This window comes from Scardinius erythrophthalmus, assembly GCF_964197995.2.
Source record: "Scardinius erythrophthalmus genome assembly, chromosome: 24".
NCBI classification, from domain to species: domain Eukaryota; kingdom Metazoa; phylum Chordata; class Actinopteri; order Cypriniformes; family Leuciscidae; genus Scardinius; species Scardinius erythrophthalmus.
In genome coordinates, this window is record NC_138244.1 from 2,383,082 (window position 1) to 2,400,875 (window position 17,794).

Sequence of the window (17,794 nt, forward strand, 5' to 3'; positions counted from 1 at the left end):
ATTCAAAGTGTCCCCGGGGGGTATTAAAGGCGGTCTTCCATTCATCACCCTCCCTGATGCGGACCAAATGATAAGTATTGCGTAAATCAAGTTTCGTGAAGAGAGTCGCTCCCTGCAACCTCTCGAAGGCTGAAGACATCAACGGCAAAGGATAAGTCTAACCGGGAGGAGTGTAGATGTCGCTGATGGTGTTCCTGAGGTCTTAGCAGCGGAGATCCCACCCGACAGTAGCCTCATAGTTACTGCCGGGCTGGGCCTTTTAACGGACACGTGTTCAGAAAATGTCCAGATCCTCCACAGTACAAGCAAAGGCCCAGGGATCTCCGCCTCTCCTTCTCCTCCCGGGAAAGCCGAGCTCTTCCCACCTGCATGGGTTCGGTATCGTGGATGGGGCTGACCGTGTCGGTGCCGCTGGACCTCGGGAAGTCGATGGAGTGGACTGGACGTTCGGTTGGCGTGCGTCGACTCATCCGGGCAAGCCTGGAGTCCACCCGCAACGCCAGCTCTATCAGGCCATGGAGGGTCGTCGGGAGGTCCAGGGCGTAGATCTCTTGATGGACGCGGTCAGCCAGCCCATGCAGGAACATGTCCCACACCGCCGTGTCGTTCCATTGGCACTCGGCAGCCAGGGTGCGGAACTCAATGGCATAGTCCGATACTGAGCGACTTCCCTGTCTGAGTTCCGCCAACCTCCTAGCTGCCTCCTTCCCGGCCGCCGCGCGGTCGAAAACACTCTTCATCGCTTCCGCGAGTGCCTGGAACGACGTGCAGCAAGGGTCTCTATTCGCCCACACCGCCGTACCCCAAAGGGCCGCCCTCCCAGTCAGGAGAGTGAGGACGAATGCCACCTTAGAAGTTTCCGTGGCAAACGTGCGTGGCTGTAGGGCGAAATGCATCTCACAACGGGTAATGAAAGCACGACAATAATCAGGTTCTCCAGCATACCTCTCAGGGACTGGCATGCGAGGCTCGGACTGGGAGAGTGGATCAGCAGGAACGGGGGGCACGAACGGCGTGGGTGGCGCAGTGGGCATGCACAGGTGTTGAATTTGCTGGGTTAGCTCGGACACCTGCGCCACCAGTGCCTGTATGGCACATCCAGTGTTGTTAAGCCCCTCCTCTTGAGCGTCCATTCGTTGAATGCTCGCGCCGATGAATGCGTCCATCGACATCTGGGTCTCGCCTGCTGCTCCCATCGATTGGTTCAGATCGTTCTGTCATGACGTACTGGAAAAAGGAAGCAAATGCAGGCGATCTCAAGAATGTAATATTTAATAGTCACTCAAACAGAAGTACAAAGACAGACAGAAGACTGATGGTCAGACGGCTGAGGCAGGGTGGCGCAGGGACTAGATGGTCGCGATGTGAATCCGGCGGTGAAACGGCGTGATGGTGAAGACAAGGATCCGGGCACGAAGAACACGAAGAACAGGACTCCAGGATAACACCAAACGCACGGGAAACAGGAAACACAGCACAAGACATCAACCAACGATCTGACAACAAGAGAAGAATTCAGTGAGTCTTTAAAGGAACTAGAGATGAGTGGCAGCTGGCGCCGAAGCTGATTACAGATGAGTTAATTGAATGATAAATGATTCGGTGACACACACACACATGGCACACAGACAACAATAACAAATGCACGAGACAAGCAGGAAGCAGCGCACTCATGAACCGTGACAGCAAGAGATAGATCTAAAGATCCAAGGTCAAAATCATGTGTTTGCCTGGATTCAGAGGGGTTAAACATAATAACTTCTGTTTTGTCTAGGAAATTGTTGGTAAGCCAAGCTTTCACCTCATCAAGACATGCTGTCAAACTGTGAAGAGCACTCTTATTTTTCTTAGACAAAGGCATATAAATCTGCATGTCATCGGCATAGCAGTGAAATGAGACATTGTGTTTCCTAAAAATAGAACCCAGAGGAAGAAGATATAGAGAAAATAAGACAGGAGCTAAGACAGAACCCTGAGGCACACCGCAAGATAAATTTCGGAATGAAGAGGAGAAACATCCCATTTTTACAGAAAACTGTCTATTAGTTAAAACCGCTATATAAATGAAGATGACTTGACTTGACTGTCTGCAAGTGTAAACACCGCGCACGCTAAGGCAGGACCGAACCATTTCATGCATATACAGGGGGGTGGTCGGTCAATATGAATGTTTACTCTTTGGTCAAAGGGGATATTTAACTTTTATTGCCAAAATAAGTAACATCAAAGACATCATTCATGTTATTATTATTTGAAATATACTCAGTGATGATGGTTTATATAGTGTATAATATAATAAGTTTTTACTTATTTGTTGGGGCCCCTGTCAGTCAGGGGCCCTTGGAATTGTCCTAACTTTTCCCCCCTATATGGCGCCCATGGGTGAGTGTATATGACATTATACTGTATGTGTTTAGTCCTCGTATAGGTTTAAAACACTAATGAACAATGAAGCGTGTAATAGTGGTGTTCAGTAAAGTGTTCTAGTACCAGATCATCAAATTAAACACCTTTCTCTTTTGTGTTTACAGTAGATTACACTGAGCTTACACACATTAACCTGTCCTGATTCATGCAGCAGAATTAGTGTCAGAGAATGAAGCGGGACTAAAGATGCATCTGGTGTTCATTAAAGTCTTCAGCTTCACAGATTAACTAACACTTTTCTCTTTTGTGGTATTGGAGATTTATTGATTCTTAAGAATTAATTAATTATTCTAGACTTTACATTTGTAGATATTACACATCTAATCCAGTTCGACTGCGATGAAGGAAGCAAACGCCGCGCGAGCGTCACTACGGGAAGCAGAAAGTGTCAAACTTCACCTCTGTTTGCTGTCACGTGTTAAAGACACACTTTAGAGAGAGACTGAAAGCGAAAGCAAGACAGTCCGAGGAGAGAACAACCACGGAAAGAAAACAGTTCAGGTACGTAATAAATAGTGTTTGGAGATGTGGCTTTACTACGGTGACGCATTGCTGCCACATAGCCTACATATTATTTTTTCCACTCAATTATGTCGTAATCTTATGTCGTTAAAACGACATATATTTCTCGTAATAACAAGATCTTATGTCGTAATAACAAGATGCTATGTCGTTAAAACAACATTTTTCTTGGCCTTATAAGGACATGTGTAGTCATGTACAAAATATGCCTTTATATAAAATTGATAGCCAATCATGTATTTATCATACTACGTTCAAAAAGCTAAAGCATATCAGTCCCCCTATGGACATTCTTGTTAAAAGATCAAATTCTGTACACACCTTATTAATAAAGCATGTGTAGCCTACAGATTAGCAGATGAGCCCTAGAATACGAACATTACGTTTAATTTCACATTACCGTTTTCCTCAGAAAACCCTTATGATAAAGAAAAAGCTTAATGTGGCTTAATAGGCTACTTCAGTGATAAAGATCAAATGCTGTACACTTACAGCAGTAACAATACATTATATTTTAATTGTATAATATGATTAATATCATATTTTTAAATATGATTGTTTCATTATAAATATGGGTATTATCTCTTAAGGTGGACACTCAACTTAATATAATTACCATCTGAATCTAATCATGTCCACAACTGGAAAAGTCAGTCAGATATTTATTATCATGATTATTATTGAGCTTTTGCCTCAAATATCATACTTTTACATATTCTTCTGTTATTGAAAAACTGTTGCTTTAATTACCTTGAATAAAACTGAAATGGTTTTAATAATGGTTTGAATAAAACTCTTAATGGTTAGACCTTTGTCTCAAAATTGAAATTTATAGATTCTCATTTTAAAAAAACATCAAATATTAGATTTTTTTAGTTTGCGCTGCTGCTCGCGATCGCGTCACAGATCAGCCAAATTTCCACGTGCATCTTGAAAAGCGGATGTTTAGGAAAGTGCTGCGGCAAGTTTTTGTGAATCAGAGAAGAATAAAGTCAAAGGTGCCTTTAGCCCCGTTCTACCCTACATCTGTATATATAATTTTATTTTTTATTTTTTTAGCATTTTTACAAACTTTTACCATTAAAATCACAAACAAACTTTTTTTTACAGTGTATAGAAGCAGCCAAACAAACAATTCTGTCTGTAAAGCCTAAAAAACCTTCAAATTTTAAGATGTATTTATACTTCTGTTTACTTTCAGTTAGAGATGTTCCGATAACCTTTTTTCCTTCCCGATACCGATTCCGATACCTGGACTCAGGGTATCGGCCGATACCGAGTACTAATCCGATACCTGTGTGTATATCTATACAGCTGAAATTTATACTAGCTCTGTATGAATTGATAGAATTATTTTATAAAAGGTATTTTAGTTTTACAATATAACTGTATAAAAAAGTGCAACAAATAAAATAAATTATATATGAATAATAGGAGTCCACAAAATTCACGGGTGGTTCGATACCATACACTGGTGTCCCGGTTCGGTACGTTTTCAATACAGCAAAAGGAAAGAAATGCCAAAGAAATTTCCTTGATTTACCTTTTTCATTTATTTATTTTTTATTAAAACTAACATCATAAAGTATGATAATTTTTTTACTTTGGGCAATGATGGAGCTATACTTGACATAAAACAAAAACTAAATGTAATATTGTAGTAGTTATAAACAAAGGTTTATTTTATTTCAGATTAACATTTGAGGGCAGCAATTTTATTCATAATGTCAAAATAAATCCAACGTAACGTTACTTGAAAGCACAATGTTTCTTCCAGGTTTGATCCGTTAATAACGGAGAAATGTGAATGCTTCTCACTAGATCTCGCAGCGATGTTACTTCAGTGGCGAATTCAAATGCATTCTTTACTGGATCTCTTAGCGCTGTGTAGGTAGCAACAGTGTAGCTTGATCAAGATCGGCTCGCGCCGCACTGGTCCAAACTGTAATGGTCCGTGAAGCACAAAATAAGGAGTAGCGCAGTTTTGTTCCGTTGTCATTATGTTTGCCATTTGATGTTGGGCACCAGCGTCTCTTACATTATGCGCGTGCCGCGCGCCTACATTTGAAAATTTGTGTTTTCATTTCTTCTTTGCTGCTCTAAACAGTGGTTGCTTATGGCAACAGCACAACTTCCTGTGTTGCCACAAGCAACCACTGTTTAGAGCAGCGAAGAAGAATTGATCTCCGATTTGTAGCGTTAAGCAAAGCTAGCGTGCATAACTAGGTATTGTTTAATAAAATGGTATCGGATCGGTACATGGGTAGATGTACTCGCCGATACCGATGCCAGAATTTTTATTGGTATCGGCGGCATTTCCGATACTAGTACCGGAATCGGAACTACACTACTTTCAGTCAAGCCTTTATTAATCCTTTCTTCAAACTTTGTCTTGGCATGTTTCAATTTTTTACACTTACTTTAGTTTTATGAAATTCCTTTAATTTCAGTTTATTGTGAATCTGCATCATTAAAGGTGCCATTGCATGGATTATTTTATTATTTTAAAATGTTTCCTGGGGTGCCCTTATAATGTTAGTATGTTTTTTAGATCAAAATTTGTTAGAATTTGGAAATAAAAGGCATTTTTCCTAGCCTGATTTTAGCCTCTGATTTGAACACTATGTTTGAAGGGGCGTGTCTGCTGTGAGACTTCAGTGTAAACGCCCACTGCTGTGATTGGCTGCTGTGAGACTTCAGTGTAAACACCCACTGCTGTGATTGGCTGCTGTGAGACTTCAGTGTAAGCCTGTTGATCACGTGAATGAAGATCTTATCATTACAGCAGTTTCTGCACTCTCACTAGTGATTTCACCAATGCAAACATGATGTACGTACAGTAAGAGCTTCGTTGTGCAGCGTAACAGCGTCATTGATTTCATAACGAGTTTTGGCAAGTGTCCAGATAAACTCGCGCTGTGTGATTGACAGCTTGGGCGACTGGAAAGGGATTGTTCTTTGATCGCTATCTGTATATTAATCACAGTTTAAGTACGATTATTTTCATCCTACTAAGAGAAACGACGTGAAGTTGATCGTTTAGTCACTGGCTTGATTTACTGATGCATAAACAGTATTGAACGACTTTGAGAGAAAGATTATCTGTCTGAACTTGAACAATTACACATCAGACATTCCCATAACCCACTGGTTCTTCAGAGGCTCGGATGAAGGAACTAAAAAATACCTTTGTGTTCATTTGTACATCCAAACACTGAGCAACTGCCATGCTTCGCTCGTTTGCAAGCCATGATGTCTCTCGAAGATAAATGATTCGGACGATGATTCGGCTGCGCAGTTCCGCCTGGCCTTGAACATGGGCTGGCATATGCAAATTTTTGGAGGCGTACATATTAATGATCCCGACTGTTGCGTCACAGTCGGTGTTATGTGGAGATTTGCCTGTTTTTCAGGGGTGTTTTTCAAAAACGAGATTTAAATAAGAAGGAGAAAACAATGGTGTTTGAGACTCACTGTATGTCATGTCCATGTACTGAACTCTTGTTATTTAACTATGCCAAGATCAATTCAATTTCAAATTCTAGGGCACCTTTAAATTCAAACTAGAATTGGAATTCTGCATCCTGTTTGCCTCCTCAATTCAAATTCTGAAATGTAGAAATCGTTTTTTTTAATTCTATGCCTAATGTTGCAGCAGTATGGTTTATACTGGTAGTCAGTGAGTTAAAATAAGTGTTCAGGATCAGTAACTGGTGTGTGTTTGTGTGTTTAGAATGGCTACAGTGGGAGTGAACGTGATTGAAACAGCGGCTCTAGGGAGACCCTTCCAGCTGGGGATGCTGTATGACTGCAGGAAAGATGCTCTGATACCAGGTACAAAAAAATGTATTGGTTACAAATGTAAAATAGGTTCCCTGAGAAGGGAAAACGAGACGCTATAGGGAACGCTTCAGCTTGACTGATGTCTGAAGCGACAATTGTATTGGTCAGCGACAGCCTATGACGTCTCTACCAGTGACCGTGAGTCTAAAAGGGCTCCAGAGGAACACGTCATTCCCTTCTACATCTGAAGGAGACGGGACAGGCAGCCCGAAAGAGACGCAGTGTCTCGTTCGCCTTCTTAGGGAACATAGGTTACATTTATAAACCGAGACGTTCCCTCTGAATGGGAACCCGCACTACATCTATGGGGAACAAATACCTACTCCGCCATGCTGAGGGGGATACATGCCCTATTAGCTGTGACTAAGCACTAAAAAGCTGACTTTCCTGACCTCACTGTCAGAGTCAGATTCCCCAAAGGTACACACCAGAGAACTGTCAATGACACTATTCCCTACGGCCATTGACAAACCTACATTCCCTAAACGAGGAAAGTCCTTGCAGGGCCAAGTGTTAGGACTCGGCCCAAGGTCAGAGCTCAGAGGCTTGGAATCATTTACATACTGAAAGATTCCTTTAAGGGAAAATGGCCAGGCTTGCAAAGAGACCTGGTCTGTCACTTCAGGGGGATTTAAAGCATCAACCTCTAGATTCACCAGATTCACCGTCAGCCTACAACCTGTCTGCCTAAGCAGAATCTCTAGATTCAGCATTCTCACAGAGTCCTCCAATGAGAAGGCATTGCAACAGGCAGTAACCACTTCACAACGGATGCCAGAGACAGAAGTAGTAGAAAGCAGAGACTTAGCATAATGACCCCCCATGCGAGGGGAGTAACTCAGTAACTCTGCTCTGACTTGCAGAGGAGAACTCTACATGATCAGCCTCTAGAACAAGGGAAGAACTGACCGACATTGACATAATTATGTTGTTAAAGGAGGCCCCAGAAGACCTACCATTAACTATCCCCAGGGAGCGAAGCATTCAGCAAATCAACCCTCTCAAACGAGGGGAGCACTACACAGCCTAAAAAACAATTCATCCATGAGGCTGAAAGCCCATCACTAGACAATACTGCTATATGGGCTCTAGAGAGCAAGGCACACTGCATACTGACCCTCTAACAAGGGGAGTACCAAACTTAGCCTACAGGAGTATCTTAAAGGGACATTGTGTAGGAATTTCTCCCATCTAGCGGTGAAATTGTATTTTGCATTCAAACAAATAGTGTTCTCCAGCGCCTCGCTTTTTCAAATGCGTGTTGCATCTACGGTAGCCGTTATGTACCAAAAAGCTATGACAGGATGTCTTATAATAGCACTTCATCGAGTTTTCCTTCGGGTGAACAGGTTTGTTATTTCAAACAAACTGCAACTTGACACAACGAACAAACGAATGTTACAGTTTTGAACAAACAAAACTTACAACCTTGTTTTTAGGGCCTTCTCTTCTTTACTCAATAGCTGCTATTCATCAAAGAGCCTGTTTAACTTTTAACTATAAATGTTCTACTGTCTATATAATAAAGTTCACAACCAAGCAATGAAAAAAAGCTTGTAATTAACACTAGAAGTGCCATGGCGGTCATTTTGACCGTTTTGAATTTTATATCTGCAATAACTTTGTTGAAAAAATAAATAAAATCCTGCCGGTACCTGACTTTTCCTAAAAGTGTCTGTATTTTCATTTAAAATGTTTTCATATAAATTACACACAAGGCAAAAAAAAAACAAATTAACATATTTACCTATTTCGGCCATAGACGGTCATATTCACCGCACTGAATCTCGCGGTATTATTATAGGCTATACCAATATACACAACAATAAAATGTGGTAAAAAATACACAAAACATATTCAACAACAAATCATTTAAATGTAATGATATTCAGAACAGAACAAGAATGAAAAAGTAACTATAAACAAGCCAAAATGAAATACTTTATAAGTGAAAGTGAAAGTAAGCGGTGTTAGGCTCACGTTACTCTCTAATTAGAATCAAAATGTTTCAACTTTGCGATGTATTTGGATGGTAAACTTTTTTTTAATATAGGCTTTGTACACTCACGTTCCAATATCGACGGAAAAAATCATCCTCTTCACATGCGCAAAAATGGTATGAATTGTAGGCTACTAGGCTACTGAATTTTTATATGTTAGGTTGACTATTTTATTATGGCTATAATGAACAGGCTGCAATGTCAAGATTGCAATGCTATATGGTGTGTGTGTGTGTAGGCGGGCGCGGGCGCAATCGAACAGTGGAAACATGAAAACATAGGCTACTCTGTCATTTTGTTCAGGACATCTACGGATATTATTTATTTATAAATGTATAATTAAACTTGTTTAAATGTACAGTTTGGTGTTGTTTTGTTTTTAAAAGATATCCTAATACAATAAATGCATTAATCTCTCAACTGGGTATTTAACATTAAAGATATAGGGCCCTATTTTAACGATCTGAAACGCAAGTGTCAAAGCGCAAAGCGCAAGTAACTTTGTGGGCGGGTCTTGGCGCTGTTGCTATTTTCCCGGCGGGATAAATGACTCTTGTGCCAGGCGCAAATCTAAAATGGGTTGGTCTGAAGAGCTTCATTATTCATAGGTGTGGTTTGGGCGTAACGTGAAATAAACCAATCAGAGCGTCATCTCACATTCCCTTTAAGAGCAGGCGCGCTTGTTCTAAAGCGGATTCCTATCATAACGGCGGATTTGCCAGGCGCGCGCCAGGAGCGGTTCACAGCCAAGGAGAGCAACGCTCTCGTCAGGGACGTTGGGGATGGAGAAACCCACCCAAATTAACTTCGGTTAAAAAGGCGTATGATAATTTGGGTAAATGTGTAAGCTAGATGTATGCTTTTATAATAAATTATCTATCTATCAATCTATCAATCTATCAATCTATCTATCAATCTATCTATCTATCTATCTATCTATCTATCTATCTATCTATCGTAATAATGTATGATTTGCAAAAATGAAAACTGCTGCTTCTGTGTAGATGAGAGAATCAAAAAGCTTTGCGCGGGTGCAAAATAGGAATGATACATGAGTCGGTGTACAAAGTCAATTGCGCTGGGTGCAAGATAGGGCCCATAGAGTTTGGAATCTATGTGACCGCTTGCGGCAGTTCTAGTAGTTATGGAATTCTGGCACTTCTAGTGTTAAGACCGTAACATTGACTTACCTGTCGAGGAGAAAGCAGGCAACTTCAGCATCTCTTTTGAAAGCTTTCTCCTGCATTAGCTATCCCGACATCCGACCTTGTTTTTTGTCATCTCCGGTCACGTTTCCTTTTACGGTCTATTTTGGACTTTTTCGACGATGAGGACTCCTTATCCTGTGACTCAGCATAGGTATGGTCCTCCATTATAAATAACCGTGCAGTGCAGCCTTTTAAAGTTGCCGGTGCCGTGACAAGCGCCTCTCTCTGCTCTGCTCCGCCGCTTCTGCTGGCTTCAGTCACGTGACGCTGGCTCTGAACGAAAACGCGTTGTGGAAACGCATTAGCTTAGTACTTTTAGTCCCTCTCTGCTATTATAGTTTTTCAAGATGGCGGAACGACATGGAAGCCTCCGTGGACCTACCCGTCCCATGTATATAAAGATAATAAATTCTTCATTTACGAGGATAAGTCAGATAATTAGCAGAGGTATTTGTACACCATTGAGGACATATTTATGAATAAAAATATTGATTTTAGATAATAAAATACCTAAAAACCTACACATTGTCCCTTTAAGGAGGCTCACGGACAGCCTAACAACTCGAGACTGCAGATTGTGCTGAGCCCTAAGGTTCTCAAAGTACTTTACATAATGACCATCTAATTGAGGGAACTATACACTAGACTTAACCTATCAGGGAGGCTTACAGAGTGCCTTGTTACTTGTTACTTGCACAAGAGGAGGCCTAACTACGTATTATACTAGAGACAGCCCTATCAAGAACAGAGCTCTCAGAGAATCATGCCACTGGACAAAGCTATCCAGGCGGAGGTCAGGGATTGCTGAATTCTGCAGGAAGACTCTCTAAACGAGAGGAGGTAATATTACCTCATACTAAGGCTGCTTAACGAGGAGGCTCACAGAGAGCCATGCCACTCCATATTGCCAACATTAAAGGGATAGTTCACCCAAAAATGAAAATTAGCCCATGATTTACTCACCCTGAAGTTATCCTAGGTGTATATGACATTATTCTTTCAGACGAATACAATCAGAGTTATATTAAAAAATGTCCAGGCTCTTCCAAGCTTTATAATGGCAGTGAATGGCTGTATGTTTTTGGAAGTCCATCAAAGCGCATCCATCCATGATTAAAGTGCTCCACACATCTCAAAGGGTTAATAAAGGCCTTCTGAAGTAAAGCGATGCCTAAAAATATCCATATTTAAAACTTTATCAACTAAAATAACTAGCTTCCAGCAGACGGCCGTACGCAACGATTTACGGAGAAAGAGTAACCCTTGACCTTGACGCACAACGGTTGCCCTGTTTGTCAGAACAGTGAGAGGCGTCAAAGCTCACGCTACTCCTACATCTACGTCATACATCGTCAAGTGTTACTCTTCTGGCGTAAGTCACCTTGCGTTCGGCCGTCTGTTTCTTTGTGCTCTGGGTAAGGTAGGCCAAAAGTTTTGTAGATTATATAATTTGCAGCAGTGAATAAACACATCATATTGTGAACAAAATGAATGATTATCAGTTAATTAGACTTCCTCATAGGTTTTTCTGCACATCAATTACTGCATTGCTGTAAGTGGCAAAGACCAATTATGTTGACTCATATTTCAAAGGAGATTGATCATGCATTCTCCAGTGTATATTGGTAGGCAAAGTGACCCTAATAAGCATGTACCATATAAGCACACCTCAGAAAGCTTTTTTTTTTTACACAACAGATGCACATAGTCCTACAGTGGGATCATTTAATCAATATTGTGTTTATAGACATAAATATTAACTCAACTGTATTAAACACTTTATACTTTTGCAGGAATCACACTGTGGGATCAAGAAAAGCTACAGCAGAGTCTACAAGTCCGTCCCCAAATTAACACAAATTTCAAAGTCACAGCTTTAGACTCCATTAAAGACAAATCAAGCTTACTAAACATTGACGGCTCTCTGAAACTGAGTGTTTTAGGTGGACTCGTCAGTGTCACTGGAGCAGCCAAATATCTCAACGACACCAAGAAGTCTTTCAAACAGCAGAGACTGACGCTTCATTATCATTCAACCAGCAGGTTTGAAGAACTGACCATGAACCACTTGAGACCTGAAAATATAGTTCATCATGAGGTGTTTGATAATGACGCAGCGACACACGTGGTGACAGCAGTGCTGTATGGAGCAGACGCCTGCTTTGTGTTTGATAGAGAAGTTTCCTCAGATGAGGAAATAAAGACAGTAGAAGGAGAAGCAAAAGTGGCCTGTGAGGCACTCAAAATAATTTCAGAACATACAAACATCAGTCTGAAGATGAATGACTCTCAGAAGAATGCAATTAAAAAATTCACATGCACGTTTTATGGCGACTTCCAGTTACCGTCTAACCCGACCTCTTTTGAAGATGCGTTGAAGGTTTTCACTGATCTTCCAAACCTGCTGGGAGAAAAGAAAGAGCTGGGAGAAAAGAAAGAGCCGGCAGTTCCTCTGAGAGTTTGGCTTTTTCCTCTGGACAAACTTCTCTCAAAAGCTTCCAAACTTCAGAAGGACATCAGCATGGATCTAATCATTAAAACTGAATCAGTGATTGAGAGTTTAAATACAACTGAGATGAAATGCAGTGATCTTCTGGAAGACTCGCCTGCCTCGACTTTTACTGAATTTCATGATAAAATCCTGCAAATGAAGCAAAACTGCGACATGTACAAGTTGAACCTTGTGAAGAAACTCGGCTCTCTGCTGCCAAACATCCGTGGAGACGTGATAAAGGAAACTGCACTGAATATTCTTCTACAAGAACATGATGAATCTCCATTCAGAGGACGAGACCTGGCAGAATGGCTGAAAGAGAGAGAAAGAGAGTCTAATATCATTAAATCAGTCCTCAGACAGCTGAAGAATGCTGGTGCACAGGTAGAAGACAACATTGATCTAATTTCGATGGATCTGGAGGTTGGAAATCTGGTCTGCTACACATTCACATCACTGAACTGGTCGGATGTTCTTCTTCATAAACAAACCATCTATCTGAATCCTTCAACAAATGTAGAAACTAATGAGAACAGCCCTGATCCAGAGCAGAAGTCTTGGCTCACTCCTGAGATCCAAAAGACACTGAGGAGCAACTTGAAGATATTTAAGTACTTGATCAATTCACAAGAGCGTAAACCAGCCAAGTTCATTGTGTCCTCAAAGGAAATGAAGAATAATCCAGGTTCCTGCATTCTGCTGTATGAAAGTGAATGTGATGAAGCTGTTTGCTTCATTCCTCCATCCAAACCAGCCTGTCCAATCACTGAAGAGGTCAAAGATAATAGTGTGGTTCTGAAGGTTCCTCCATCATGTCCTGAAACAGTGGAGCTCAGAATACTGTACAAACTTAAGCAGGATAAAGTCTGGAGATCTAAACCTGTGCTGAAGGATCAACTCACAGTTACTCTGACTGATCTGAGAAAAGAAGCTGAGTATGAGATCAGATGTGCAGTGCTGGGGAAACTCGATTACACCGTATACAGTGACGTCATCAGCGTCACCACAGAGGTATGATGATCATTCATCAAATATCAGCTGAGGAAAAAATATATTTGAGGAGCTTGGTTATAATTTGCTAAATGTTGTTAATTAGTATCACATTGTTCTTTTAGGGAGGAAGTTTAATTATTGGTGAGTCATATTTTTTCCTACATATCAGTTGTTTTATCGTTTTGTTTGTTGAACTGTGGCATCCATAATTAATTTAAACTGGTCTTTGTGAAGTGAATTTGAAGTGTGTGAATAATGGGTGTTCTATATTGAACTTTAAAGTGTTCTGTCAGGTGCTCCCATATATAGAACCTTTTAGGGGTTCCCATCACTTATGGCTCGTTTCCACTGAGCAGTACGGTACGGGTCGGTAAACCATGAATCAGCTAGCGTTTCCACTGCCAACAGTACCCTTACTTGATAGGCGTGGTTCTTCATTTTCGCACGAAGAAAGCAACATAAACAATGGATGACATACAGCAGATCTTGTTCTTGCTTCTCGGCATGTTTGTCACAAGAAGCCAAGCATCGACATTAGACGTTTCTCAATAGCAAGAACGCAAAGTTCGGACTTAAGTGCCAAGTCCGACTCAGAAGAAAGACTCCAGAGGACGTCAGAACACGTCAATACAAGACACACAGACTCCCTTCCTACAAGTCTTACCTGAAAACCTACCTGAGACGATCCTCATCAGCCTGTCGACCATCCATCTTCTGAGCCTTCATCTTTATCATCTGCAAAGAGAAAGAGAGACTTGATTATCATTCAGCTAAGCTTCCATTGTTTATCTAATTTCGGTTTACTCACCATTCATCTCTGGATCCGATCCATTCTGCTAAATAAACACATTAAACTTACCATCTCATCTGTTCCCTGTGTGAATCGTGACAGTTTTAGTCCTTGGGGACTTTAATCTGCATATTGACGATCCCTCTTGTTTGACTGCAGCTGAACTGTTGACTATTATGGACTCTTTCAATTTTGTACAGCATGTTTCTGGCCCCACGCATAAAAAAGGCCACACATTAGATTTGGTTTTCTCTTGTGGCCTAAACATTGATAAACTGAGTGTTGAAGAATTTCAAATTAGTGACCATTGTTGTATTTCTTTTAATTTGTCACTTACCATGATGCCTACTGTCTGTAATGTTGTAACACAAAAACGCATCATTAGTGAGACAACACTTATTAATTTCTCTGCCTCTTTTGACTCTCACTCCTTTGTTGAATGTGATGATGTTGATTCATTTGTGCAAAGTTTCAACAACCACTGTCTGTCAGTTTTGGATATGGTAGCGCCTGTTAAAAAGATTTCAGGGTCGCAGAAAAAGGCCCTCCCATGGATAAATGATAACATTTGTAGTTTTAGGAGAAAATGTCGTAAGACTGAGCGTCTGTGGAAAGCCACTAAATTAGAGGTACACAGACTCCATATAAAAGACATGATGCTGGATCTGAATGAATTGATAAAGCAGGCTCTCTCAGCTTATTTTTCTAATCTTGTGTAAGGAAATAAGAAAAATCCGAAAGTCTTGTTTGACACTATTGAAAATCTTACTGCACCTTCGGCTCCTCTTGTGCCTGTGTACACACATGAGGACTGTAACAACTTTTTGTCGTTTTTTGTGAACAAAGTACATGACATTAGGGCCAGTGTTAATCCTCCACTCATTAGTGTTTATTCTGCTGAGTTCTCACCGGTGTCATCTTGGTCGTCCTTCACTACTGTCAGCCTACAGGATGTGAAGACCATAACAAGAAATATGAAACCGTCTTCGAGCCCCGCTGACATTGTCCCAACAACTCTATTGTTGAAAATGTTTGATATTGTCGGCCCCTGTGTGGTAAAAATAATTAATCTGTCACTTAGATCTGGCTCAGTCCCCAGCTACTTCAAACACGCTGTGGTAAACCCGTTCCTTAAAAAGCCCAATCTTGACCCTTCAGAACCTAAAAACTATAGGCCCATATCTAAACTTCCATTTATCTCCAAAATTTTGAAAAAAGTAGTGGCATGCCAGCTGACCTCCTTTATGGAGCAGCACAACTTGTTTGATACTTTTCAGTCTGGTTTTCGAAAATTACACTCCACTGAAACAGCTCTTATCAAAGTCTCTAGTGATGTGATGATGGCAGCGGACTCTGGCCACTTCACTGTACTTGTACTTCTCGATTTGACTTCTGCTTTTGACACTGTGGATCACAGTATACTGATCAATCGGCTTCATAATGAGATGGGACTATCAGGAGCTGTCCTTCAGTGGTTCTCTTCCTATATTCATGACAGAACCTTTAATGTTGCTGTAAACAATGTACAGTCTGATGTGACCAATGTGTCCTGTGGAGTGGCACAAGGGTCAGTTTTGGGTCCTATTTTGTTTTTACTGTACATTTTGCCACTTGGTCAAATTATGGGTTGTTTTAAGGAATGTATTGTATCATTTCTATGCCGACGATGTCCAGTTGTATTGTTCTTTTAATGATGCTGAGTTCCATCGTTTGTCTCTGTTCCTAGAGTGTGTGTCCTCCATCAAAGACTGGCTGGCCACTAACTACTTGCAGATAAATTCAAACAAGACTGAAACGCTGATCTTTGCTCCAGACCACAAGATCCCGCTGATCAAACAGCACCTTGGCTCTCTGGGCTCCTCTGTCAAATCCAGCCTCAGAAACCTGGGGGTTGTGTTTGACCAGGCCATGTCTTTGGAGACACACTCAAAACAGCTCGTCCGAAATTGCTTTTATCATCTTAGGAACATCTCTAAAATTCGCAAAATGTTGTCAAAGAAGGATCTGGAAATGATAATTCATGTTTTCATATCAACAAGACTTGACTACTGCAACTCTGTTTTTACTTGTCTGAATAAGTCTGCTCTGAACAAACTGCAAATTGTTCAAAATTCTGCTGCTAGACTTTTAACAGGTGCCCCTCGAAGGTCTCATATCACTCCAGTCTTGTCGGCTCTCCATTGGCTCCCTGTAAAATTCAGGTTTGATTTTAAGATTTTAGTGCTGACTTTCAGAGCCTTAAACGGTCAGGCCCCACAGTACATCAAGGACCTTTTGAACCCGTACTCCTCTAGCCGCACTCTTTGGTCCTCTGTCCAGAACCTGCTTGTAGTCCCTAAGACTCGTTATAAGACCTGAGGTCTTTTCAGTCTATTGCTCCCAGACTGTGGAACGCCCTGCCCCTGTCTCTGCGTCTGGCAGACTCTGTTGTCTCTTTTAAAAAGGATCTGAAAACATCAGAACGACCAGCCGAGGAAAGGCTGTTTCAGGCGGGGTACATGAGCGCCGAGCGCCCGGTGATCGTCTGGATCTCACAACGTGGATCAAATTTTCAGAAATCTTTATGAATAAACCACAGATTTGAGCTTTAAACAACTACATTCTCGCCTGAAAAACTCTTAAAACTACATTTCGTGACACAAAAACAGTATTATATTTCAACTGTATATTAAAAAATGGCGCTTCTTATGTTGTCATTCCCCTTGTAGCACACGCAGGTGACGATACTCTGTCAACCAATCAACGTCCTGCAGTGAGTCTAGCTCCTCCCTTTAGTACCGTACCACTGTGCTGGTACCCCAACGGAAGGGTACCGAAAAAGTGGTACGGTACGGTTCGGCATTTTGGTACCATTCACAACTTTTGACAGTGGAAACGGAAATAATTGTGTACCGTACTGTACTGTACCGCTCAGTGGAAACGAGCCATTAATGGTTTTATGGATTTAGATGAATTTGTTTAAATCAGTTTTGTTTATTTTGATTACATTTTATGAATTAAGCAGCTCGTAAACATACTTTATCATTAGAAAAATTTTAATAACCCTTTAAACGTGAAAGTATTATAGAGAGAGGTTATAGGGCAACATATGTCACTTTGAGTGATTTATTGCCCTTAAGCCACGCCCCCTTTTTGACCGTGGGAAATTCCCACGCTTGCCCCGCCCCCTTTTTGACTGTGGGAATATTCCCACGCTTGCCCCGCCCCCTTCTACCCCCCTCCCTCCCACCTCCGGACAGATCACGTGACCGTGGGAATTTTCCCACGGTACCCTTCCCCACAAACATCCCCACCCCTCCCCACTTCTGAACAGGTCACGTGACCGTGGGAAAATTTTCCCACGATCCGCATTAAAACGTTAAAACAACATGTATTAAAATTATATCAAGCAAATAGTTCTATTTTCTAATACATTTGAAGAAAAGTTGTACATTCACAATTACATAGTGTTTAAAGGTGTATAAAACGTTGTATAAAGTTAAAATACAAGTCTTTAGCGTTCATACATTTGTAAAAT

General features: G+C 41.1%; 1 protein-coding gene across 1 annotated transcript; it reads left to right on the forward strand.

Moving 5' to 3' along the window:
- Positions 1-2,859: 2,859 nt before the first annotated feature.
- On the forward strand, positions 2,860-14,571 carry LOC308684528 (stonustoxin subunit beta-like). Its single transcript, XM_081355781.1, has 3 exons — positions 2,860-2,928; positions 6,683-6,783; positions 11,794-14,571. Exons 2-3 carry the CDS (start codon positions 6,684-6,686, stop codon positions 13,509-13,511), a joined length of 1,818 nt encoding a protein of 605 aa, XP_081211907.1. The 5' UTR covers positions 2,860-2,928; position 6,683; the 3' UTR covers positions 13,512-14,571.
- The last annotated feature ends 3,223 nt before the right edge of the window (positions 14,572-17,794 follow it).

Coding starts and splice junctions, on each gene's coding strand:
- LOC308684528 (XM_081355781.1), top strand. CDS start 6,684: ATGGCTACAGTGGGAGTGAACGTGATTGAAACAGCGGCTCTAGGGAGA. Junction 6,784..11,793: donor GAAAGATGCTCTGATACCAG/GTACAAAAAAAT, acceptor ATACTTTTGCAG/GAATCACACTGTGGGATCAA.